At 43.5% G+C, this 26441-nt stretch overlaps 1 protein-coding gene across 50 annotated transcripts in view; it reads right to left on the reverse strand.

The window, feature by feature from the left end:
* Positions 1–26441, reverse strand: part of trdn (triadin) — a 452817-nt gene that overhangs the window by 241092 nt on the left and 185284 nt on the right. For all 50 annotated transcript variants that reach the window (XM_078212798.1, XM_078212806.1, XM_078212805.1 and 47 more), the window contains one exon: positions 6306–6350. In XM_078212798.1, coding sequence (XP_078068924.1) covers positions 6306–6350 — 45 coding nt within the window. The remainder of the gene's footprint in view (positions 1–6305; positions 6351–26441) is intronic.

Below are 26441 nucleotides of genomic sequence, written 5' to 3' on the forward strand. Positions count from 1 at the left end.
GAATGGGAAGCAACATGCACGCAAAGCCATTAACTAGTTGGCACGCCACCACACCAATGCAGCACTTAGCGAGACAAACCAGTAAGTTATTTTACTCATTTAATAATATTTAACATTTATCAGTGGCAGTTTAAAAATTGTACGGTTTTCAGATATCGCTAGGTTTTGGATAGAGGGACTGAGACACTGCACCTGTACAACATTTTCACTTTAACTATGTATGATTCATTTGTAACTTAACTGCACAATCTGCAATTGTACGTAGCATTCATAACAAAGTAGATGAATTGAAAACACACACTGAAGTAAATAAATATGGGGGGAGGTGATGGCCTGGTGGAATTATCACTAGACTCTTAATCCAGAAACTCAGCTAATGTTCTGGGGACTCAGGTTCGAATCCCGCCATGGCAGATGGGGGAATTTGAAATCAATATAAAAAATCTGGAATTAAGAATCTACTGATGACTATGAAACCATTGTCGATTGTTGGAAAAACCCATCTGATTCACTAATGTCCTTCAGAGAAGGAAATCTGCTGTCCTACCTGGTCTGGCCTACATGTGAGTCCAGAGCCACAGCAATGTGGTTGACTCTCAACTGCCCTACAAGGGCAACTAGGGATGTGCAATAAATGCTGGCCAGCCAGCGACACCCATGTCACACGAATGAATAAGAAAAATCTGATAGCCATCACAGAGACATGGCTGCAGGTGACAAGGATTGGGTCCCAAATATTGAGGGGTATATGACATTCAAGAAGAATAGGAAACTAGATAGAGAGGGTAGCACAGTTGATCAAGGATGGTATTGATGCAATAGTTGGAGATGTTCAGGAGATCAGGATGTAGAATCAGTTTAGGTGGAGATGAGGAATAGTAAAGGAAAGAAGTCACTAGTGGGAATGGTCTATAGGCTCCCTAACAGTAACCACAATGTAGGACAAAGTGTACAAGAATAAATATTGGGCATTTGTGATAAAAGGACAGCAATGGTAATGGTTGATTTTAAACTACATGTAAACTGGAAAAATCAGATTGGCAGTAGTAGCCTAGATGAGGAGCTCATAGAATGCTTTTGAGACAGTTTCTTACAGCAATACATTCTGAGACCAACCAGAGAGCAGGTAATATATCATATTGAATTGTGTCATATGACAGAATTAATTAATCACCTCGGAATGAAGGCACTCCTAAGTAGCAGCGACCACAATATGATTGAGATTTATGTCCAGTTTGAAGGGAAAGGAGGGGGCCTAAGACTAGTATTTTAAACTTAAATAATGGCAACTATGTGGGAATGAAAGCTAAGCGAGCTGCAGTGAACTGGGACACCAGGCTAGGGGATTCATCGATAGAGAAGCAGACATTTAAGGGGATATTTCAGAATATTCAAAGTAAGTACCTTCGTACTATAAAGAAAAATTCTAAGAGGTAGCCCCACCACATATGGTTAGCCAAAGAAGTTAAGGGATGCATCAAACTTAAAGAAAAAGCATACAACTGTGCAAAGATAAGTGGTAGGTTAGATGACTGGTCAGAATATAAATAACGGCAGAGAATGACTAAAAGATCAATTCGGAGAATAAAATTAGAATATGAGAGGCAGATAGCTAGAAATATAAAAATGGATAGCAAGAGTTCAGCTGGTATTTAAAAATGAAAAAAGTGTGTTGGTCCTCTAGAGAGTGACAATGGGGAGTTAATAATAGATAGTAAGGAAATGGTGGAGAAAATGAACAAATATTTTGCTTCTGTCTTCACTACAGTGGATACAAAAAACATTCTAGAAATAGCTGTAAATCAAAAAGTAGAAGGAAGAGGGGAACTTGAAATTACAATTGCTAGGAAGTTCTTTGAAGGAGTAACATGTACTGTGGATAAAAGGGTGCCACATCAAAGGCTACATATATACATGGAATTGGTGAGACTACATCTTGAATACTATGCAGAGTTTTGGTCTCCTTATTTAAAGAGGGATGTAAATGCACTGGAAGTGGTTCATAGGACGTTTACTCGGTTGATACCTGAAATGAGCGGGTCGTTTTAGAAGGAAAGGTTGGATAGACTGGGCTTGTTTCTGTTGGAGTTTAAAAGCATAAGGAGTGACTTGGTTGAAATATTAAAGATCTTGATGACCTTGACAAGGTGGATGTGGAAAGGATGTTTCTCCTGTGGATGAGTCCAGAACTAGGGGGCATTGTTGTAAAATTAGGGGTCACCCTTTTAGGACAGAGATGAGGCGATTTTCTTTCTCTGAGGGTTGTGACTTTGGAGGTGGTAGAAGTGGGTCACTGAATATTTTTAAGGCAGAGGTAGATGGATTCTCATTAGGCAAGAGAATAAAAGATTTTCAGGGACAAGTGGGAATGCAGAACATGAAACACAAACAGATCAACCATGATCTTATTGAATGGCAGAACAGGCTTAAGGGGCCAAATGGCTTACTTATGCTCCTATTTTGTATGATCATAAGTACTGCCCAGAGTACTTGAACTAACCAACAGGTTCTCCCGCTGTGTGCATGTGTATGGATGTGGGTACTTGCAGATGGACACAAGACACCTCTTGTGTATTCTGACCTGAAGACACTATTTTACGGAAAACTCATTGTTGCCGGTAATAAGTGGGGCAAATTTTATGCGTGGGAATATTACCCCACCCTCTTCTGACAAAAGACTGATCACTAGCTGATCAACTTTTTAAGAAGGCTGCCCTGCACTGATAACACGCTGGGGATGGCATTAACAAGAATGAGATAACTATGGGACTTGCACTCATGAGAGAAAGGATGTTCTCCCCCGGCTCCCCACTCCTGAAAGTAAACTAAAGTTCAAAGTAAACTCATTACAACAGCACTGAACTGCAATAAGAAACACAGTTAAAGCAAATGTTTTGCACTTGTATGCATCACTGAAATGAAACACAGCAGGTTAAACTCTATGTACTGAATGTCTTTTGAAATTTGCATGTTGGTTCACTGCAATGTGATTGGTTGCCTGGTGAGTTGTTCCAGCAGTGCCTGAACTCAGTAGTGGCTGTTGTTGTGGCTCCAAGCAATCCCAAGGAAAAGAACAATGGCGGACAGAGGTAAGTCTAGAGTCCTTGGTTGGGGACCCTAGGAAAATGGGGGAAGGAAGTAGGGGTTGGGTTTTGGAGGCTTGGTGAGGAATCACAATGGTGGGTGGGGTCTTGGGTGGGAAGGGGGCAGTTGAGCACAGGGCACATCCCAAAGGAGGTTTCCTCTCCTTGCTGCCAACTTTTTCACCTGATCTGGTGAAGTAGCCAGCTGGCCTCCTTAATTCCACCTTCCCCAGCTTCATGTATCAATGTGGCAGGGGTGGAAACAGCCCTTAACTGACCATTAATTGGCCACTTAGAGAGCCTAAATAGGTCTAAGGATCGGTGAGTTGGTTGATACCTTACTCACCCACCATATTATGGAGGACAGCTCAGGGGTGGGCTACCATCTGTCCTACTCCCTCCACCTGAAAATATGATGGCTGAAGGGCTAAGTTTGGCGAAGTCTAAGAAATAGGAACTGCGGTAGGCAATTTGTCCCTTTGAACCCACAGTGATATTCAACAAGATCATAGCAGATCTTCTACCTCAACTCCATCTTATTGCACTATCCCTATTTTCTTTAATTTCCTTTGCACTCAAAAATGCATTTGGAATAAACAACACATGAATAATTGGCATAATACCTCATGAGACTTTAGGTATCAAAGAGGGAGAAATTGAGAAAACAGTGAAGAAATGCCTATCTTCACATGAACATGTCCTTTCAATGTCCTTCAAAGTCTTTCAATGTCTTGTAACACTGGATGCTTATTTCACATGTATAACGATTACAAAGTCGAGCCAGAGGCAAGGTTTATGATTTCAAACTATTTACTGGGGCTAGTATTCGTGTCTCTCGAATCCCAAGTGAGTCAGGTCCTGGGGCATTACAGAGAGGAAAATGAGGCCGAAACCCACCACCACCATGCTATCTCCTGCTTTTACACATGACGTACATTTCCTGGGAATATGGACATAAGGAATGATAATGGGAAGTTCTGTCCTGAAACAAACAGGAGCATTAAAATTACATTAAGATAACATGTAAGTAACATAACAATAGGTTCCTTGCTATTTTCAGTTTGATGCTGTATCAATGAATCCCTCATTAAGAATGTCAATAGAAACTAGGCACTAGGCAATGCAAGGGTACCTTGAGATTGCAAGAGCATTGATGTGGAAATTAGTCACTTACACTTAGCTTACGGATAACCTACTCTTACATTGTAGTACATTGTTGGATGTGGCTTTAATGCTGATACAAACAGTAGCCACTGGAACAAAATTGCCCTTTTGCAGTAGCACACAACTATGCAAGAGTGAAAAATGCATTCAAAAAATTCTGTGCTACCTTAATTAATCAATGACATACAAAAATAATCATTACATAAAATATAATGTTTCTGTTTAATCAAGTTGTATTATATGGGATTTTTAAAGATTATTTGCATCATTACCAACACCGTCAAGGGTTTTCACGAGTATCCTAGTTGTCAAGAGGTACGAGGGCCGATTCCCCCCCATTTCTAACTGGGTTCCAGTCAAGTAAAATGATAAGCCTGCCCCAACAGTCAAACTGGCACAAAGTCACAAACATGAAATGAATCTCTGTTGTTCTCTTCACAAATGCTGTCTGACCTGCTGGGTATTTCTAGCATTTTCTGTTTATATTTCAAAAATGTATTTACCCTGAAAGAATTTGACCCATCCATATTTTCAGATTCAGCCATTACCATGTCCCAAACAATGTACTGGGAATATGATAGAAAGGCTGTGGATTTTCATGGTTATCACATCCCATGACAGTGAAGAACCCACCAATGCTTGTTATCACAGTTTGCTTGTTCTGGGCTACCCAGTGGGAGCAGAAATACCTCACTAAGCTGGTCACTAAATTATAATTAGCCCAACTCCAGAAAGATCCACTGGGTTCAGAGAAGAGAGAAATTACTCATTATAAGGGCTGCACTGCTTGTAATTCATTGGGATTCATTGGGACTCAACTTTCTGAGAAATGAGATGATCCTCTTTCTGGAAGCTCCTGGGTTGCAATGTGAGGTAATTGGGATATGGCTGGGAATGCCCTTGCTGCCTCATTACTTAGGCAATGTAGGCTTGCACCTTTTAGAGACATCCCTGTTCTATCCCTGTTCTATCCCTACAAAAATTCCAATGAGAATGGGGCTGAAAAAGAGGCATGGTGGCACAGTGTTTATCACTGCTGCCTCACAGCCCCAGAACCCAGGTTCAATTCCGGCCTCGGATCACTGACTGTGTGGAGTTTGCACATTTTCTCAGTGTCTGCATAGGTTTCCTACGGGTGTGCCGGTTTCCTCCCACAGTCTAAAGATGTGCGGGTTAGGTTGATTGGCCATGCCAAATTGATCCTAGCGTCAGGGGGTTTAGCAAGGTAAATATTTGGGATTACAAGGCATGGGTGGGATTATGGTCGGTGCAGGCTTGATGGGCCGAATGGCCTCCTTCTGCACTGTAGGGATTCTATGAAACTTGGTATAAGTGGTGTACAATATTATTTCCAATATCTTTTTGTTTGGGGAAATAGCTGTTCCTTGGTGAAAACTTTAGGAAAATCAGTTCCTGTATAGCCCACCACTCCATTCAATATAATAATTTTCTTCAATGACGTACAGAAAGAACCGTAATAAATTAATTTGGTCCATTTCAGTCAACTAAGCTTGTACACCGCACTGGATACTAATTCCCAATTTGTGTATTTATTTGACTAGAAATGGTATTCTTTAAAAATGGCTTTACTGATTTGGCTCATCTGTACTTCTGTCAACATTTTGCAACAGTCCTTTGTATATGCTGAAAAATAATTTGGGTGAAAAGTTTTAACTTCGTGAAATGCAAATGAGGATGGGGAACTATTAGGAAAGTGGCCAATTACATTACCTAAATTATGTTCAAACTTGTCACCTGTCACTGGCACTGAAGGTAATAATTGATTCAAAATGTTCCGTGCTCCTTATAGCCCATTTAACGCTAACAACATTTAATAGAGAAATTAATTATCTCTTGTTTTGCTCCAGTTATCTGGAAATCAAAATAAAGATTAAATATCTAAAATCTGAGCATCCATGGCATCTGAACACTGACCTAAATCAGTTCAAAGGACCCCAAACATATCTTAATTGACATTATACCAGTACAATTTCAGGTGAAGAGCATCAGTTAAAATCAAAATTAATTCTGTTTTATTGACTAGAGTGAAATACCTACTTTTAATCGCTTTGGGCTTGATAGCAGCAACAGCATCTTTCTTTTCTGTAAGAATGTAAAAAGCAAATGTTATTATGCTGGCAAGAAGCTAGTGTCTACGTCAGATAATGAGTCGGCTGTTAAAAAATGGCAAGAACAGTGTGACCAAGCCCAATTATTGGCATCATGGAGTCATTGAATAATTACAGCACAGAAAGAGAGTATTCAGCCCATTGAGTCTTGATCAGAATCTGTAGAGCAATCCAATCAGTCTCATTTCCCTCTTCTCTTCTGATAGCCCCATAAATTTATTTCCCTCAAGTGTCAATCCAATTTCTTTTTGACATGATTCATTGTTGCTGCTTTCACGACCATAGGCAGCGATTCCCAGATCATTCCACTCACTGGGTAAAAACATTGTTCCTCACATCTCCCCTGCATCTGTTGCCCAAATTCTTAAAGCTGTGCCCCCAAGTCCTTATAACATCAGTTAATGGGAACAGGTTTTAGAACATAGAACATAGAAAAGCTACAGCACAAACAGGCCCTTCGGCCCACAAGTTGTGCCGAACATGTCCCGACCTACTAGGCTTACCTATAACCCTCTATCTTACTAACTTCCATGAACTTATCCAAAAGGCTCTTAAAAGACCCTACCGAATCCGCCTCCACCAACACTACCGGCAGCCGATTGCACGCACTCACCACCCTCTGAGTGAAAAACTTACCCCTAACATCTCCTCTGTACCTACTCCCCAGCACCCTAAACCTGTGACCTCTTGTGGCAACCATTTCAGCCCTGGGTAAAAGCCTCTGAGAATCCACTCTATCAATACCCCTCAACATCTTATACACCTCTATCAGGTCACCTCTCATCCTTCGCCTCTCCGAGGAGAAAAGACATAGCTCTCTCAACCTATCCTCATAAGGCATGCCACCTAATCCAGGCAACATCCTTGTAAATCTCCTCTGCACTCTTTCTACAGCTTCCACATCCTTTCTGTAGTGAGGCGACCAGAACTGGACACAGTCCTCCAATTGGGGTCTGACCAGGGTCCTATACAACTGCAGCATTATCTCCCGATTTCTAAACTCAATTCCTCTATTGATGAAGGCCAGTATTCCATACGCCTTCTTAACCACAGCCTCTACCTGCGACACTGCTTTGAGCGTCCTATGAACCCGGACCCCAAGATCCTTCTGATCTTCCACACTGCCAAGCGTCTTACCCTTAATATTATATTCTTTCATCCTATTCGACCTGCCAAAATGAACCACCACACACTTATCTGGGTTGAAGTCCATCTGCCACTTCTCCGCCCAGTCCTGCATCTTATCTATGTCTCGTTGCAACTGCTGACATCCCTCTACACTATCCACAACACCACCAACCTTTGTGTCATCAGCAAACTTGCCAACCCATCCTTCCACTTCCTCATCCAGGTCATTTATAAAAATCACAAAGAACAAGAGTCCCAGAACAGATCCCTGGGGCACTCCACCGGTGACCGACCTCCATGCTGAAAAAGACCCATCTACAACCACTCTTTGCCTTCTGTGGGCAAGCCAGTTCTGAATCCACAAAGCAATGTCCCCTTGTATCCCATGCCCCTTCACTTTCTCAATGAGCTTTGCATGAGGCACCTTATCAAACGCCTTGCTGAAATCCATATAAACTACATCCGCCGCTCTTCCCTCATCTATGTGTCTAGTTACATCTTCAAAAAATTCAATTAGGCTCATAAGGCATGATCTGCCTTGGACAAAGCCATGCTGGCTATTTCTGATCATACTATTCCTCTCCAGATGTTCATAAATCCTGCCTCTCAGGATCTTCTCCATCAACTTACCAACCACTGAGGTTAGACTCACTGGTCTATAATTTCCCGGGCTATCTCTTCTCTCTTTGTTGAATAATGGAACCACATTCGCAATCCTCCAATCCTCCGGAACCTCTCCCGTCTCCATTGATGATGCAAAGATCATCACTAGAGGCACAGCAATCTCATAGCAATCTTCTTGTCATAATGTTGTATGCCTCTATAAAACCTCCCTGAATTTCCTTTGCTCCAAGAACAACCACCTCAGCTTTTCCAACCTCATCTTGCAGCTAAAAGCCCTGATCCCTGAAACCATTGCTAAATTTCTTCTGCGTCCTCTGAAGGATACTCACATCCTACCTAAAATGTGATGACCAGAACTGGATGCAATACTCTAGTTCTGGCCCAACCAGAGATCTAGAAAGGTTTACCACGACTTCCCAGCTTTAATACTCAACACCTCTATTTATGGAGCCTGAAATCTCAAAGAACAAAGAACAAAGAACAATACAGCACAGGAACAGGCCCTTCGGCCCTCCAAGCCCGCGCCGCTCCCCAGTCCAGGATTGAATCCTGAATCCAGGATCCCCGCCCAATTTTCCAGCCTATCTACATACTAATATCCTATCCCCGAGCTGTCCCTCACAGCTATGATGCTTTGTTCATCACAACCTATTAACTCACCCCTACCCCCCCATTCCAGACCATGTGATCTCCAGGGAGAGGCGAAAACCCAGAGTGAAAACCCCAGGGCCAATATGGGGAAAAAAAAATCTGGGAAATTCCTCTCCGACCCCCTGAGGCGATCGAAACGAGTCCAGGAGATCACACTGGCCCTGATCGGAAAATGCTTCCCAACCCTATTCATTTCCACTTCCACGAACACCATATGAATTCCCTGCCCCCGAGACAGGTTCCCAACTATCCGCAGTCTCGCTCTGTACTGGCACCAGCAAGATGATCATAGAATGAAGCCTTGAAACGAGAAACAAAGAACAATTAGCCCGCGCCGCTCCCTGGTCCAAACTAGACCACTCTTTTGTATCCCTCCATTCCCACTCCGTTCATATAGCTGTCTAGATAAGTCTTAAACGTTCCCAGTGTGTCCGCCTCCACCACCTTGCCCGGCAACCCATTCCAGGCCCCCACGACCCTCTGTGTAAAATATGTCCTTCTGATATCTGTGTTAAACCTCCCCCCCTTCACCTTGAACCTATGACCCCTCGTGAACGTCACCACCGACCCGGGGAAAAGCTTCCCACCGTTCACCCTATCTATGCCTTTCATAATTTTATACACCTCTATTAAGTCTCCCCTCATCCTCCGTCTTTCCAAGGAGAACAACCCCAGTTTCCCCAATCTCTCCTCATAACCAAGCCCCTCCATACCAGGCAACATCCTGGTAAACCTCATATGATTTTCTAGCTATTATCTCAATATGTCTGCTGCCACCTTCAAGAATCTATGCACATACCCCACCCCCCACAAAAAAGTATCTGTCTCAGTAAATACTTCTGAATTGTGCCATTTAGTTCATGTTGTTTCTTCCTGTCCCTTCTACCACCTCATACTCTTCTGTGTTAAATTTCATTGGCCTGTTGTATTTGATTGATATCATGCTCACTGCTTGCCAAACCTCCAAGTTTGGCATCATTGACAAATATTGGAATTTTACTCTGTTATAATAACCAAGCAATGTATACATATCAAAAGAAGCAGTGATTTTAGCGGTGACCTTTGGGGAACACCACTATTACCCTCCATTCCAAGAAATAATCATTTCCCACAACTCGGTGTTTTCTGTCCTGAAGCCATTTTTTTAAATCCAAGTTGACACTTAACATCCTATTCAACCTTCTGTGTGCTACTTTGTCAAACCTTATGCACATCATCCATTGCTTTCCATATATTAACTTTCTCCATTACTTCATCAAAAAATTCAATTAAATCAGTTAAGCATGATCTGCCTTTTACAAAGCGATGCTGATTCTCCCTAATTAATTCAAACCTCTCCAAGTGCCGTTGGACTTTTTCCATGATTATTTTTTCTAAAACTTTACCCACCACTGATAGTAACCTGACTGGACTGTAGTTATTAGGAATATCCTTGAACCCTTTCTCGAATAAGGGTACCACATTGGTTACTCTCCAACAGTCTGACACATCCCCCTGTACCTAGACAAAGAGTGGAATATTATGATAAGTCCTTCCATTGTCTCAACTCCCACTTCCTTCAGCTAACTGGGATGCAAACCATCCAGACAAGAAGTCATATCCACTCTTCTTCCTTTTCAGTGTATCCTCGCTATCAATTTTCACTCCATCTATTACCTCTACCATCTCTGCTTGGTTCAATATTTTCTCAGTACCCTCTCCTTTAGTAAACACCTATACACACTACTGATTTAGTATCCTAGTCTTACCTTGCACCTCCAAGCATACATCACCCTCACCCCACACCCCAGCTCTCACTATCTACTTACTTTTCACACATTTGTAGAAAGGTTTTGTGCTCCCTTTTATATTAATTGCCATTCGATTCCTGTATTTTTTTTGGTCATTCATTTTCTTCTTCGCTTCTCCTCTCAACGTACTGCATTTGAACTGGTTCTCACTCGAAGAATTCACCTGACATGCATCAAACATCCTCTTTATTTGTTTTGTCATATTTTCTATCTTCCTCATCATTCGAAGAGCTGTGGTTTTGATTCCCTTACCTTTCGCTCTTGTTGAAATGTACCCCATCTGAAACACCATCTCCTTAAAGGTCACACTTTGTTCCATTACAATTTTTCCCCACAATCTTGCGTCCATTTTATCAGTTAGATTTCCTCTCAACTTTTTGAAGTTAGCCTTCTTCCAATTTAGAAATTTTACTTTAGATTGCTCCTAGCTGTTCTCCATTACTAAGCTATACCTCATGATACCATGATCACTCTGACCCAAGTGTCCTGCTGCAGACACTTGAGACTGGTTTTCACAGAGTTATTAAGACTTGGGAATCTTGCAAAATGGTTGCTGGGACCCAGATCTGGAAGTTTGTTTTTCTTCATTTCAGCCTTTCCTTTGCTTGTTTATTTTATTTATTTTAATCTATTGTGATCCTGTGCATCTTTCTCCAGCTTTCTGGCATGATCCATCAAATAAATTAAATGAAATCTTACTTGAAACATTTTCATGCAATATGCCACACCTCTTAAAATCATTTTAGTGAATATATGCTCTAAGATGTTGCAGGCATGCAAATAGGCATATCTTAAGTTCACGTTCAGCATGACCAAAGATGAGAATGACATCACTGATGTTCAGTGTGCCTCCAGAAGTCTTTGAAGTGAAGCCTAAATCATGTGCTGGAATTTACTTCAAAGTTGAACAACTTCGTATCAAAAAGATTTGATATGATATGGCCACTTTTTTCAACATGGGAATACAGATGCTGGCTCTTACTGAACTGCAAAGGTTCGTAGTTTGGGCACAGACAATGCCATTTTTGTCAGCAATAATGTTGAAACTTGTCTGTAAAACGTTTCCTTTTGTTTGTCTGAGCTTGCATGTCTTTGAAAGAGCCTGAGTGCTTCTCTAATTCTGCAGCTTAAAATCCTACATGCAACTTAAAATGCTGTTTTCTCTGCAAAACCCTCCAAAAATACCTTCTTATTTTTCATTATCCTCATTGCCAGTGCGAGGCTCTTTGGACCAGAAGCAGTCAAAGACAGACTAGAACTGGACGTGCACAAGCTTCTTCAGACCCTGTTTCTGCTTGCAGACTCCTGCAATTTGCAATTTCTAAACACTGATATACTACAATCCACAAGGCACAAATCAGAAGTGTGGAGGAGTACTCTCCACTTGTCTGGATGAATAAAGCTGCAACAGCACTGAAGAAACGCAACATCAGGATAAATTTGCAGTCTGTGTGATCAGCATCTCATCTACTCGCCTAAATGTGCACCACAGCCAACACCAGGGTGGCATATTTGCAGTGTACATTATCTACAGGTTGCACTTTAACAAGTTGCCAAGATTATTTTGGCAGCTACTCTAAAATTTATGGATTGTACCAACCAACAGGTCTAAGGGAACATCATCATTCCAAGATATCTTACAAGTCAAAATTTGGACATGGAAATATATCATCTCCTTATGGTCGCTGGACTAAAATCCTGAAACTTCATATGTGTCAGAAATGTGGGAGTACCTTCAGTTCACTGACTGCAGTAGTTCAAGAAGGCTGCTTCCCATCACCCTCTCATGGATACTTGCTAGGTGAAAGGCTTTTTATCAAACAGATTTGTGTTTTTATTACTTAGTTTTCCTTAACTGTGCGTTGCATTTTATAATAACTATCGGAGAGAGGTCTAGTGGGGTGAGGACGATTTACCACAGACGCAATAGGTGCTAACTAGCTTCTGAAATGTCCAAGATGAGATCTTAATTTGAAACATCAGTTTAGCCTGTGTTTAGTGCAAGATACCATCTTGGGAAATGAACTGTAGCTTGTGCTCAGAATAGCTGTCTGGAGGATTGTTAATGGCTGCATCACATTTTGATGGCCAGAATTTGAACTAATGCTTTCTGCTAACAGCTTATTGGGACTAAACAAGTCACTGTGGAATATGTTCAGTACTACCTAAAGGTACATCACCTTTTACTGTTCACTAACTGTTGGAGGTTCGAAGAAAACCTCTGAGACATTCTATGCGAATTTCTGAGAGACCTTTTTCAAAGACTTCATCAAAACACTTTCAATATTTATTCTGGAAATTCTCTGAGAACTTTGCCTAAAAAAGAGCGAGCGCGACTGTTCTCCATTATCCATTAGAGGAGCTATCATCCACAGAAACCTGGATAATGATGGAAAAGGCATTCAACCAACTGCAATATCCCCACAGCAGGAGGCTAATAAGAAAATGGTAATGAACTATCATGAATCATTGCTAGTAAAAGCCAGCTATTAAAATCTATCACCATCTAAGAGTAGTGCAAGAAAAGATTCTCAACATTTGGCATTGTGATTTGCAGCTGGAGGAATATAATTATCACTGATTTTGTTTCTATTTCAGTTGATATTAAACAATGTTTTCAGTGTGTACCATTATTGCTCAGCAATCATTTTTGCTCTGACTGTCACAATGTGATAGGTCACTCAATAGCAGTGATGTGGATAGTTTGCAAACTCTTAAATACCATTAGCTACATTATATATACATAAAACTGAAGTTGCCTTAGAGAAACTCCCATTGATGTTATACTTAATAAATTATAAAGTGTATGTTTATATTACAAATTTTCTTTAGATTTCTACTGCTGTTTTAAGTTACAATGTACAGACTTCACTGGATTCAAATTGGTTCCAATATCTTTGAAAACAGATTTAATGGGACGTGGTGGAGGAAAGCTTAACTTTTTTGGGAGAGAGAAGGGCTAATGGAACAGAATTAATTGGGAAATTAAGAGCAATCAGGTTAGAAATGATACCGAAACTCAATATACAGAGAGGGCTGGGAGATCCTGAGGATTTCTCAGAACATTATATATTTAAAATTCTTTACTGAGTGTTTGGCTGACATGAGCCTCTGCACCTTCTTAATGGCCTTGACATCCTTCCTAAAGTAGGGCACCAAAAAGGGGCTTGATATTCCAACTGTGGCCTGAATAAATAATTTATACAGGTTTTATATTACATCTTTGCCTTTGTAATTTATGCACCTATTTATAAAACCTAGATTCCCATATATTTTAACAGCTTTTTCAACTACTACTTTTAAAGATTTATGAATCTGAATCCCTAGTCTACCAGCGTGTCTACTCCTTTTTAAGTTTTACTGTCTGGTCTGTATATCCTTTTTCTCTCCCATCAAAATTGTATTACCTCATATTTTGCAGCATTAATTGTACCCAATACCAATCTGTCTAATCTACAAACTGTCCAAGTTCTCCTTAAGTAATTCAGTTTTCTTCACAGTTAAGCATGTTTCCTATTTTTGCAATATCTGTAAATGCTGATGCAGTTCTATTCCCAAGCCCAGTTCATTTCCATCGATAATGAGAAGGGGAATAGTTCTAATATTGCTCTCTGGCAGCAGGGGGAGTGTGAGGAGGGTGGGAGGTGATGCTGGGGAGGCATCACTATTTATATACCAGCAAAATGATCATTCTCTTTGCTCGTCTGCCCAGGGATTCAGAATACTTCACATGGAAAGAAAAGATAAACTGAGGGAGGATGTACCGTTCATTTTGTAAAATAACTTGATTTAGCATTGGTAGGAATGTCCTCCACATAATCTTTATCAAGACAAAGGGCTCGATTTTTGGAACTGATGTGGGTTGCTTAGTCAGAAAGTATCCCAACTTGGCAGTCCTGCCTCCGTTTAAAGAGTTGTTAGATTCAGTTTTTGCTCTGGGGGAGTGATGCGCGTTATCACACACGAGGCTTGAGATGCTCAAGGAAATAAAGGCTTTTATTTACTATTGCAACGAAGCTACCATATATAGTACACGATCCCAGACTGAGGGGTCCCAGACAGAGCAGTGACCTTTATACCTCTCCCAGGAGGCGGAGCCCGACTGGGATGTACCATAATAACTATAATACAGGTGTAACAGCCCAACCCTAACCCCAACAGCAACAAGTAGAACAACCCATCCCTAACCCCAACAGCAACATATATACATACTCGTAGTACTGGCCAGACCCTGGCTCAGTACTACTTAGTGGGAACCAACGATGGTTCACCACATTCACCCCTCCTTTGAAGACAAAGGCCGGCAGGGTACAAAAAAAAACAGAATAATTTGTCATCAGTCTATAAGTTCAGACGGTCAGGGGGACCGCACCGTCGTTGTGACCTCCTCAACACCGGTGATGACACCGGAGTAGGCACTCGCGGTGGCGTTCTCCCCAAGGCGATGTCCAACGGTTCCTCCACAGTCTCACGGGCCGGCTGACCCCGAGGTGATGATAATCCATTGAGTTCTGACACGCCCTGAAGTGGTGACCATCTCCTGGACTCAGGCAAGCTGTACACGGGAGTAAAAGGGTTAAGTAATGGTCCCGATGCTGCCCGCGCCGTGTCAGGAGGGGAAACAATAGTTGGGGGGTCTCTAACAGGAGGTATGGGAGCGACAGGGGTTTCTACGTCCCCTGCTGGCGCCAGGTCTCGAATCGAGACCGTGTCCTCTCGCCCGTCAGGGTATGCCACATAGGCATACTGAAGGTTGGCGTGGAGGAGATGGACCTGTTCGACCAACGGGTCGGACTTGCGGGCCCTTACATGTCGCCGCAGGAGGACAGGTCCTGAGTACGTCAACCAAGACGGTAATGAGGTCCCAGAGGAAGACTTCCGAGGGAATGAAAACAGCCTCTCATGGGGAGTAGCGTTGGTTGCCGTACACAGGAGTGAGCGTATGGAATGGAGCGCATCAGGGAGCACCTCTTGCCAATGGGAGACTGGAAGGCTTTTTGACTTCAACGCCAGTAAGACAGCCTTCCAGACTGTAGCATTCTCACGTTCCACCTGTCCGTTACCCCTAGGGTTGTAGCTCGTGGTTCTACTAGAGGCAATCCCGTATGAGAGCAGGTATTGCCTCAAGTCATCGCTCATGAACGACGAGCCCCTATCGCTGTGAATATAGCAGGGGTACCCGAACAGAGTAAAAAGATCACGGAATGCCTTGATAACCGTGGCAGCGGATGTATCAGAGCAGGGAATAACAAAAGGGAATCTCGAGTACTCATCAATGATGTTGAGGAAGTACACATTCCGATCTGTCGAGGGAAGGGGGCCCTTAAAGTCGACACTCAGTCTTTCGAAGGGACGAGTGGCCTTGACTAGTTGTGCCCAGTCAGGTCGGTAAAAGTGCGGTTTGCATTCCGCGCATACCCGACAGCTTCTCGTTATGGACCTGACATCCTCCACCGAGTAGGGCAGATTGCAGGCTTTTACGAAGTGGTAGAGCCGAGTGACCCCAGGATGGCATAGGTCATTATGGAGAGCCTGCAAACGGTCCACCTGTATACTGGCGCACGTTCCACGCGACAGGGCATCCGAGGGCTCGTTGAGTTTCCCTGGACGATACATGATGTCGTAATTACAGGTGGAGAGTTCGATTCTCCACCTCAAGATCTTGTTGTTCTTGATCTTGCCCCGCAGCGTGTTATTGAACATGAACGCCACGGACCGCTGGTCCGTGATCAGGGTGAACCGTTTTCCCGCCAAGTAATGGCGCCAATGCCTGACGGCCTCCACAATGGCCTGGGCCTCCTTTTCCACCGCTGAATGTCGAATTTCGGGTGCGGGAAAAAAAGGCGACGGGCCTGCCCGCCTGGTTAAGTGTGGTGGCCAGGGCGAAATCAGATGCATCGCTCTCCACCTGAAAGGGGATGGACTCATCAACAGCTTGCATCGTGGCTTTCGCGATGTCGGCTTTTAGTTTATCAAAGGCCAATCGAGCCTCTGGTGCTAGGGGAAAAGAGGTGGACTTGATGAGCGGACGGGCTTTGTCCGCGTAATTGGGAACCCACTGTGCATAGTAAGAGAAGAAGCCTAAGCATCTTCTCAGTGCTTTTGCGCTAGTGGGCAAGGGAAGTTCAAGGAGGGGACGCATACGGTCTGGATCAGGGCCAATGACCCCGTTTTCCACCACGTATCCGAGGATGGCTAAACGGCGCGTACGAAATACACACTTCTCCCTGTTGTAGGTCAGATTCAGGCGAGATGCAGTGTGTAGGAACTTAAGGAGATTTGTGTCATGGTCCTGCTGGTCATGGCCGCAGATGGTGACGTTATCCAGGTACGGGAAGGTAGCCTGCAGTCCGTTATGGTCCACCATTCGGTCCATAGCACGCTGGAAGACCGAGACCCCATTGGTGACACCAAAAGGAACCCTGAGAAAGTGATATAAGCGACCATCCACCTCAAAAGCCGTGTATTGTCGGTCCTCTGGGCGAATGGGGAGTTGGTGGTAGGCAGACTTGAGGTCTATGGTGGAGAACACCCGGTACTGCGCAATCTGGTTGACCATGTCAGAAATGCGCGGGAGGGGATACGCATCCAGCTGCGTGTATCTATTAATGGTCTGGCTATAGTCAATGACCATCCGGGGTTTGATCCCACTCTTGACCACCATGACCTGCGCTCTCTATGGACTAGCGCTAGATTGTATGATCCCTTCCTTGAGGAGCCGCTGAACTTCAGATCGAATGAAGATCCGATCCTCAGCGCTGTAACGCCTACTCTTAGTCGCGATGGGCTTGCAGCCTGGCACAAGATTCTGGAACAGGGAGGGTGTGGTAATCTTCAGCGTCGAGAGGCTACAGGCGGGGCGTGTTGGGCAATTTGGAAGCTGTTGTTCTCCCACTGAAAGCGGAGGGAGTGGCCCACCGTACTGTAGGGTTACACTCTTCAAGTGGACCATGAAATTTAGTCCGAGGAGTATTGGCGCGCAAAGGTGCGGTATCACCAGGAGCTTGAAGCGCTCGTAAACCGTGCCCTGCACCGTTAAATGTACCACGCAACTCCCTAGCACGGTGACAGACCGGGACCTTGATGCCATCGAAATCGTCTGTTTGACAGGTTGGATCTGGAGGCCACACCGCTTCACAGCGTCTGGGTGAATAAAACTCTCAGTGCTCCCACTGTCAAACAGACAATAAATCAAGTGTTTGTTTACCTGAATGTCCATCATAGACTTGTCGAGTCTGTGAGGCCTGGCCTGGTCCAGGATGATCGACGCCACCGTTGGTTCGTGAGCGCCACTGCAGGCAGCTGAGATAGATGAAGATGACCCCTGCTGGTTGTTCACGGTCGGTGCCGACCAACATGGCTGCTCCTATAGGTCGCACGTGGGTGATGGCGCCAAAATCAGCGACCCCTGGTGGTCGCGCATCTCTTGCGACTCCATCGACTGTAATGGCGGCGTCCTGGCCTCGCACGTGGACGAAACCCTCGACGATGCCGACGATGAAGAACCGGGCTCCGGGGAGTCGCAGGCCGCACTGCTGTTCCTGGAAGTAAGTTTGGATCGGCATTCCTTCGAATAGTGCCCCTTCTTACCGCAAGCGGAGCACAACACAGCTTTAGCGGGACATCGCTGCCGAGTGTGCTTCACTCCCCCACAGAAGTAACACCGTGGGCCACCTGGAGCTGCTGCCGTCGTCAGGCCCGAGTGTGGGCACGCCATCACGCAGCTTTTCGAACCCGAGGGATGAGGAGGGATCAGCGACTGCTCCTGCCACGCTGTCTCCACGTGGTCTTCGGGATACAATGCTAGGCTTTTGGAGGCCGTCTCCACTGTATCCACTAGTTCTATCGACTTAGTGAGATCAAGATTACCTTGCTCCAACAGTCTGAGTCGGATATAAGATGATCCGATTCCCGCCACAAACGCATCTCGAGCGAGGTCGTTCATGTTCTGGTCTGCCGACACTGCTTTGCAGTTACAGCCCCTGGCTAGCTGTAGGAGCTCGTTCGCGTACTGTTCCGTCGTTTCGCCGGGCTGCCATCGTCGAGTGGCTAAGAGGTATCGAGCATGCATCTCGTTTGGCGGTTTAATGTAACGCTTCTTAAGAAGCTCGAGGGCCCTTGTGTAGTCGGTGGCCGCACGGATCGCGAGATATACGGTGTCGCTTATCCTCCCGTGGAGGACCCGGAGTCTGTCGTCGTCTGTGGTGGCCGCTGTGGAGGTTTCAAGGTAGTCCTCAAAACATTTCAACCAGTGGTCGAAGGTGTTAGAGGCGCCCGCTGCACGTGGATCCAGTGTAAGACGTTCGGGTTTTAACATTTGCTCCATACTCTCTGTATCGTTTTCTTTTTTTTTAACGACGAGAGTTTAATTAATAGTAAATAAAATTGATGCGCGTTATCACACACGAGGCTTGAGATGGTCAAGGAAATAAAGGCTTTTATTTACTATTACAACGAAGCTACCATGTATAGTACACGATCCCAGACTGAGGGGTCCCAGACAGAGCAGTGACCTTTATACCTCTCCCAGGAGGCGGAGCCCGACTGGGATGTACCATAATATTTATAATACAGGTGTAACAGCCCAACCCTAACCCCAACAGCAACAAGTAGAACAACCCATCCCTAACCCCAACAGCAACATATATACATACTCGTAGTACTGGCCAGACCCTGGCTCAGTACTACTTAGTGGGAACCAACGATGGTTCACCACAGGGAGGTGGGGGTAGAGCCAAGCCCATCAACCCCATAAACAGTTGCTAGGCAGACACAGGTACAGGGGTGAGTGATTGCTAAACAGCACCACTCAGTCAATATGATTTACGAGTAAGGACAAGAGCAGTGATCCTTACTTGGAAATACATTGGATCAATATCCTGGAATTCCTTAAGTAATTAGTAATCGGGTACTAAATTGGATAGTCCCTGAAGATGGGCGTATGGATTGCAATGATGATTAACCAACCCCTGTTTATTGTAATACAGGCAGCAAGCCAGCATTGTGTTGCCTGCTCATTTCCATGAATTCTGCACTGAGCCAGCACTAACCATGCTAGTCATTCTTTTGCAGGTGGCCAATCAGATGAGTGACTAGAACCACTTAAAGTTAGCTCGCACTATTTAAAGCTATCCTGCATCGCTAAATGGGAAGGTGCGCATTGTAGCTGGAGGAAGTGGTGAGAGTTGTGTTTGAAAGAGAATCTGACCTCAAAAACAGTGAACAATGGCACAGTGTGGAAAGAAATGATTTCAAAGGTGACACCAAAGACATTGCTGGGGGAAGTGGAAAGGAGGAGAGATGCACTGTTTTTGCAGGGGCCAGCAAACCCTCATAGTACATATCAAACGGCAGTGGGAGTAGATATCCATGGAAGCTAGTGCCAGGAGTCAAGCCCAGAGGACCTGGATACAATGCCACAAGATGTTCAATGACATCTTCAATTTTAGAACAACAACTGCACCAGTAGTTTGGAATTGTCCTTACTTTGCCACACCTAGCAACAACTTCTATCAGTATTGAAAACTGCCACTTATGTGCCTCATCCTCATATCCTTATATTGCATTAACCTCATTGTTCCTTGGTGCCTCCGTGCCTACATGACTGCCATCAATCAGGTGCTGCCATTTTGGGAAATGAACCACCTGGTAGAAATGTTTCACATTCTTGTATTGTTCTTCCCTTTCCAGCAGGAAACATGACAAACGTGTTGCTTCTGGCAATACACAAGACCACAGTGGCATACCTGATGCATCACTGCACAGGTGTCAGTTTTGTCTGGCAAATTTTATCCGTAATTTCTTGAATTTATGTCATAACAATAGGAATCAGGGGCAAAACCTGTCAAACATGATTTTCATTTCATAGACAATACTGATTCTATTTGATTGTATTCTGATTTTCTACACATTCTACTACAATGTCCTTAATAATGGATTCCAGCATTTTCTCAATGCCAGATATCAAACTAACTGGCCTCAAGTTTCCTGCTTTCTGTCACTCTTAACTTGAATATTAAATATGTGGTTTTCCAATCCACTGGGACCTTTCCAGAATCTATGGAATTTTGGAAGATTAAACCCAATGCATCCATTAGGCGGGATTTTCCACACAATGCGCCATACGTTTCATGATGGCAGAGGTGGCGCACCATTGGCCAGTGGTGGGATCTTCCAGTCCTGCAATTGTCAACTGGGTTTCCCCCAGTTCAATGCACCCCCTCATGGCTGGGAAACCTGTGGCAGGGATGCTCTGTCGTCTGGACCAGAAGATCAAGCCAGCGTTTGTTGTCCATTCCTAATTGCCCTTGAACTGAGTGACTTGCTCGGTAATTGCAGAGGGCAACCACATCATGTAGACTGGGTAGAGATGGCAGATAGCACCCCTCCGAAGGACCTTAGTGAATAAAATGGAGTGTTATGATAATTGACAATAGTTTCATGGTCACCATTACAGAGACTAGATTTATTAATTGAATTTAAATTCTACCAGCTGCCGAGATAGGGTTTGAACCCATGTCCCTCTTCAGCCTCGGTCTCTGCATTATTAGTCCAGGTACATCACCACTGCACCACCATCTTCCCCTAAATTATAGTAATTATTTTAAGTTCCTCTTTCCCTTTTACCTCTTGGTACTCTACTATTCTTGCGGATGCCTTTTGTGTCTTCTACTATGAAGACAAGTTGAAAATTCTCTGCCATATTCCATCGTAACTTGTGGGAGCTTGCTGTGTACAAACTGGTTACTGTGTCATTTGCTGTAAGGACATTCGTTGCTAAAATGGCAGTTATTGTAAAAACTGGAAGGGAAATACTTCCCTTCAGATTTAACTGTCTCTTCTTAATCCACTATTTTTCTCAGCTTTGTCATAGAGTTGAAATAAAGAGTGTGGGGAGAGAGGGGAGACTACAATAAAGAGTGTGGGGAGAGAGGGGAGACTACAATAAAGAGTGTGGGGAGAGAGGGGAGACTACAATAAAGAGTGTGGGAAGAAAGAGAGGCGCGTCTTCAATAAAGAGCACGGGGAGAGAGGAGCGACGGTGCCAGCAGCGGAGCTCAGACCTGCGAAGAGAACCCAACACTTGGGGGAGTACAAAAGAGTGATAAGGTAAGGCCTAATCCATTTACCATTTTGGCAGCAGCGGCAGGGTAAATCGCGGTAGTATGGGTATAAGCAATGGCATTCGGAACTGACATCACAGTTTAGAAAGTGATGTGGGATCAACAGGAGCAGCTGATTGGTAATAAGTCCTGGTGGGTATTTTCAAACTTTATTAAATTGTAAGCCATTGTTTAGGCAAGGATAAGGACTTAGTTGATTTTATTTTATTACAGAAGTCTATAGTTTTAAATTTAAAAGGTTTAGTCATAGCAGGAGGGCTCAAAGCTGTGATTTGCTCCTGCTGTACTATGTGGGAAGCTGGTTATGTTTCCACAACCTGAGACCATCATGTGTGCAGGAAATATGTCCAGCTGAATCTCCTGGAAGTTTGACTTTCAGAGTTGGAATGTTGGCTGTGGACACTGTGGAGCATCTGCGAGTCTGAGAACATCTTGGCTAGCACATTTAAAGAGGTGGTCACACCACAGCTGCAGGGACTTGAGGAGAGAAGGGAATGGGTGACCACCAAGCAGTCGAAGAGAAACAGACAGGTATTTCAGGAGTCCACTGGGTCCTGCTCACAAATCAGCATTCCATTTTGGAGGCTGGTTCCTCCAGGGAGTGCAAACAGAGCCAAACTTCTGGCACCAGAAGCAACTGTCAGCACAGTTGGTGAGGAAAAACAATAGTAATAGGGGACTCTATAGTCGGGGGGTACAGATAGGCACCATTATGAGTATCAACATGACTCCAAAATGGCGTGTTGCCTCCCTGCTGCCAGGCTCCAGGAAATGTCACTGAAGGGCTGCAGAGCATCTTGAAGGGGAAGGGTGATCAGGCAGAGATTGTGGTACATGTTGGTGCCATTGACATAGGTAGGAAGAGGGATGAGGTCTTGCATCAAGAATTCAGGGAGCTAGGCAGTGGACTAAAAAGCAAGACTTCTCAGGTTGTAATCTCTGGATTACTCCCAGTGCTACGTGCTAGCGAGCACAGAAATAGGAGAACTGTGCAGGTGAATGTGTGGCTTAAGAATTGATGCAAGAGGGAGGGTTTTAGATTCCTGGATCACTGGGACTGTTTCTGGCGAAGGTAGGACCTGTACAAGTGGGACGGCCTACATCTGAAACGCAGCAGGACAAACATCATTGTGGGTGGGTTTGCTCGTGCTGTGGGGAGGAACTTAAACTAATTTGGCAGGGTAAGAGGACACAAACTGTTAGCAGAATAGGAACACAGCATAATACAGTAATATAATCAAGTCCAAGGGAATACAGCTGTGTTATGTTTCAAGGAAGTAAGGCAAGGCTAAATGGCCTCTAATTTAAAGCCAGGAGAATTACAGGTAAAATGGATGGTTAAGGGTGAGGGTTGACACCTGAAAGTGTGATATAGAAGCCATCAGAGAGACGTGTTTGAGGGAGCGACTGGCAGCTCAACATTCTGGGATATAGAATGTTCAGGCGAGACAGGGGAGGGGGTAAAAGAGGAGGAGGCATTGCATTATTAGTTAAGGAGTTAGTTACTGCAGTAAGGAGAGATAATATCTTAGAGGGGGCATTGGATGAAACTTTGTGGGTAGAGTTTAGGAATAAAAAAGGGCTGCCACATTGCTCGGAGTTTATCTTAGACTAATCAACATCCCTTATCCAATGCAGTATAAATTGTTCCCTTTGAAGTTTGGCATTCTTATATCTGTCCTGATGAGTGCAAGACAAAAACCTTGAATCGCATGTCTCTTTTTTCAGCAATATTGCTATCAGGTTTGCAGTGACTTGAGATATAGCTACTATTTGTCTGACATCTTTCTTTGCCATAAAATGTACTCAATAATCAAGCAGGTGTGTATGTCTGCTTTTAAACCAACATGTGTCTGTACCTTCCTGAATCTTTGTGCCACTAGTGAAGCCTCACAAAATCTGAACTAAAATTCAATGTAATAAATTCACACTGAGTTTAAGTTACTTTTGTCTTAAAGTGTTCATTTGTTTCCTTTGTAATGATACTGAACAGATAAAAGAATGCACTACATCCTGAGTAGAGGTACATTTTGTATATTATTAACAAAGATTTAGAATTTTCACTGGTTGGAAATCAGATGTCTAACATGTTACACTTGTGTCATAACATGATCCTGCCTCACTTAATTTACACAGTAGCCTGGAGCAAGTTGAATTTCTGCCAACTCTAAATGAGGTTCTGATGTCAGAGGGAGGGGACAGAGCTGGTATTCTCCCTTATCCCAGGCTCCCTATCACAAAATAGCCAAAAGGTCAGGATTAATCCAGTGTGAAAATCAGGTCAATTTCTGGTCCACCTCACGGCTCAGGTCTCGCACCCCATTCAATTGCTGCCTACTTTATTGATGTAACTCACATATAATGGGGCCAAATGGGTTGTTAAAACAATCTTTGTTGGTAACAGTCCAGTGATTTTCTTGACAATGTCACTTTTCTCATTCTTCCCTTCCAGGCACTCAAGGTGGCACAGGGCAACTGTCAATAAAACTTAATATATACCATCCTGCCCCGAGCCAGAATATCCAATGAGATGAGGAGTAAACATCATTGGCACTGGTTCTGCTTACCAATGCCAGAGGAACAGCACTTCTACCCCACATTACTGTCACCATCCCAAGTGTCTTAAATGATTATCTGAGTTGTATTGCAATGAGTTCCTTACTTCATAAAATCCAGCATTATAAGCCTGGCTTTAACTCCAGTGGAACATTGCAAAAAGAACAACTGAGGTCCAAGCAACAGGATGGAGTCGGCAAGGATAAGTCAGACTTGAGACAATAAGAAACATGTTGGCAAAGAACAGGCTACAATATTCCCCACTATATGTCAACTCTGACTCTTAAATAACATATTCAAAAGATTTGTAGGACAAGCAAGTTAGAACTGCCATTATGGGCCTGAGCATGTGGGTGATTCATGGGTAAATTTGTTCTGAAATATTATTTTTTTTTAACCTAACTTGCATTTTCTCCAGGTCAATTAACAAAGTTTTCAGTTAACTGAATTAAAATCATTAAGTGCTAGAAGTACATAGCAGATCTGTCAGTAACTGTAAAGAGAAAAGACAAGGTAAAAGTTGTAGGTGTCTGCTCCTTTTATGAATAAGAATTTTGTTCCTTTCCTGTCAGAACTTGCTGTATCTTTCTGGAATTTTCTGTTTGGATTTCCAATTTCCAGTATTTGTAGTTTTTTTCTCTTTCATCGTTGGCTAAGTATCTTTTTAGCTATTTCAGAAATATCAAAGAATCATTTTTGGAGTGTATCATGATTGGCTATTGATGAAATCACATCCCCTGAAAGCATACGTTTTAAAACCATGCTAATGATTTCATTAGCATGTCATAAATTATAATGAAAAGCAAGCAAGTATAGCCCCGGGTATTTTTAGTACTATGCATAGTTACAATACACATAGTAATGGATGACTCCCACAAGCCTAAATTAGTGAAATAATTATACTTTCTTATCATCCTAACACTTACTGCAGGAAAACCATGCAGTTCCCTTAGTTAAAGAACTGAGAAAGTTCCAGACCAGCATTGTCAGAGCTGGCACATGTCAACAAGCAAGTTGAAATCTCAAAGCAGATGTCATCATTCAATAGATAAGTTTTAATGTTTGGGTAGTTTTTTCCATTACACACACTTATAGAACAACAGTGTGACTGTGTGAACTCCTAATGCTTTGCAGATAAGCAGCTAACAAACATGTCAAAAAAAAAACACCTCATTTGTCAGTCCAGTAAATTCCAACCATTACAGTTTCTGACAGCAGTTTATCCAACATTTGTAATTTGGTAACATCATTCTGACTGTTCTAAACTTCCACTAGATACTTCATTTAGTAATCTGTTAAAGGCCCATGTTGATTGAGAGCAATTTATGTTTACTGATGATACTTGTTAAATTGCATATTTCAGATGCAATGAATATCTAAGCTAATATTCAATTCAAGCACCTATATCCAGGTACTCTTGGCCCTACAAAAATAAAATACAAAAATGACAGTCATTTTCTTTTTCCAGCATCCTAAGAACTATTGGTTGGGCTTTCATACAATCACAGAATCCCTACAGTTCAGAAAGAGACCATTCGGCCTATCGCATCTACACCAATACTCTGATAGAGTGTCCTACTGGGCCCTTTCCCCTGCCCTATCTCCACAACCCCACGCACACATTTACCATAGCAAATCCATCTAACCTCTTGCACATCTTGGAACACTAAGGGGCAATTTAGCATGGCCAATCCACCTAACCTGCAGATCTTTGTGCTGTGGGAGGAAACCGGAGCACTCGGAGGAAACCCACGCAGACACGGGGAGAATGTACAAACTCCACAAAGACGGTCACCCAAGGCCGGAATCGAACCTGGGTCTCTGGTGCTGTGAGGCAGCAGTTCTAACTACTGTGTCACTGTACTATTTTTAATACAATTGGATAGAGTGTACCCTTGCACACTTTTCCCAGTTGTGCCTCAAAATTACAGTCAGGGGTCCTATGAGTCAAATAACAAATTGAAAGGGACTGTATACCTGAGAAAGTAAGGTGCTCCAGCAGCCCATTTTAAGGTTCCCGCCAAGTGTGTGATGCGTAGAGATATATCAGATGGCAAATGACCCAGCTCCATTTTCACCATGTTTCCTTTGGAGGGCAGTTACAGTGAAAATTGGTCCTATTATATTTACATCTCTGGGACTGGAATTTTACCAGCACGCCCACCCCGATTCCGGGGGCGGGCAAAGCTTGGA

This window comes from Mustelus asterias, chromosome 5 (genome assembly GCF_964213995.1).
Source record: "Mustelus asterias chromosome 5, sMusAst1.hap1.1, whole genome shotgun sequence".
In the NCBI taxonomy this organism is placed as follows: Eukaryota; Metazoa; Chordata; class Chondrichthyes; order Carcharhiniformes; family Triakidae; genus Mustelus; species Mustelus asterias.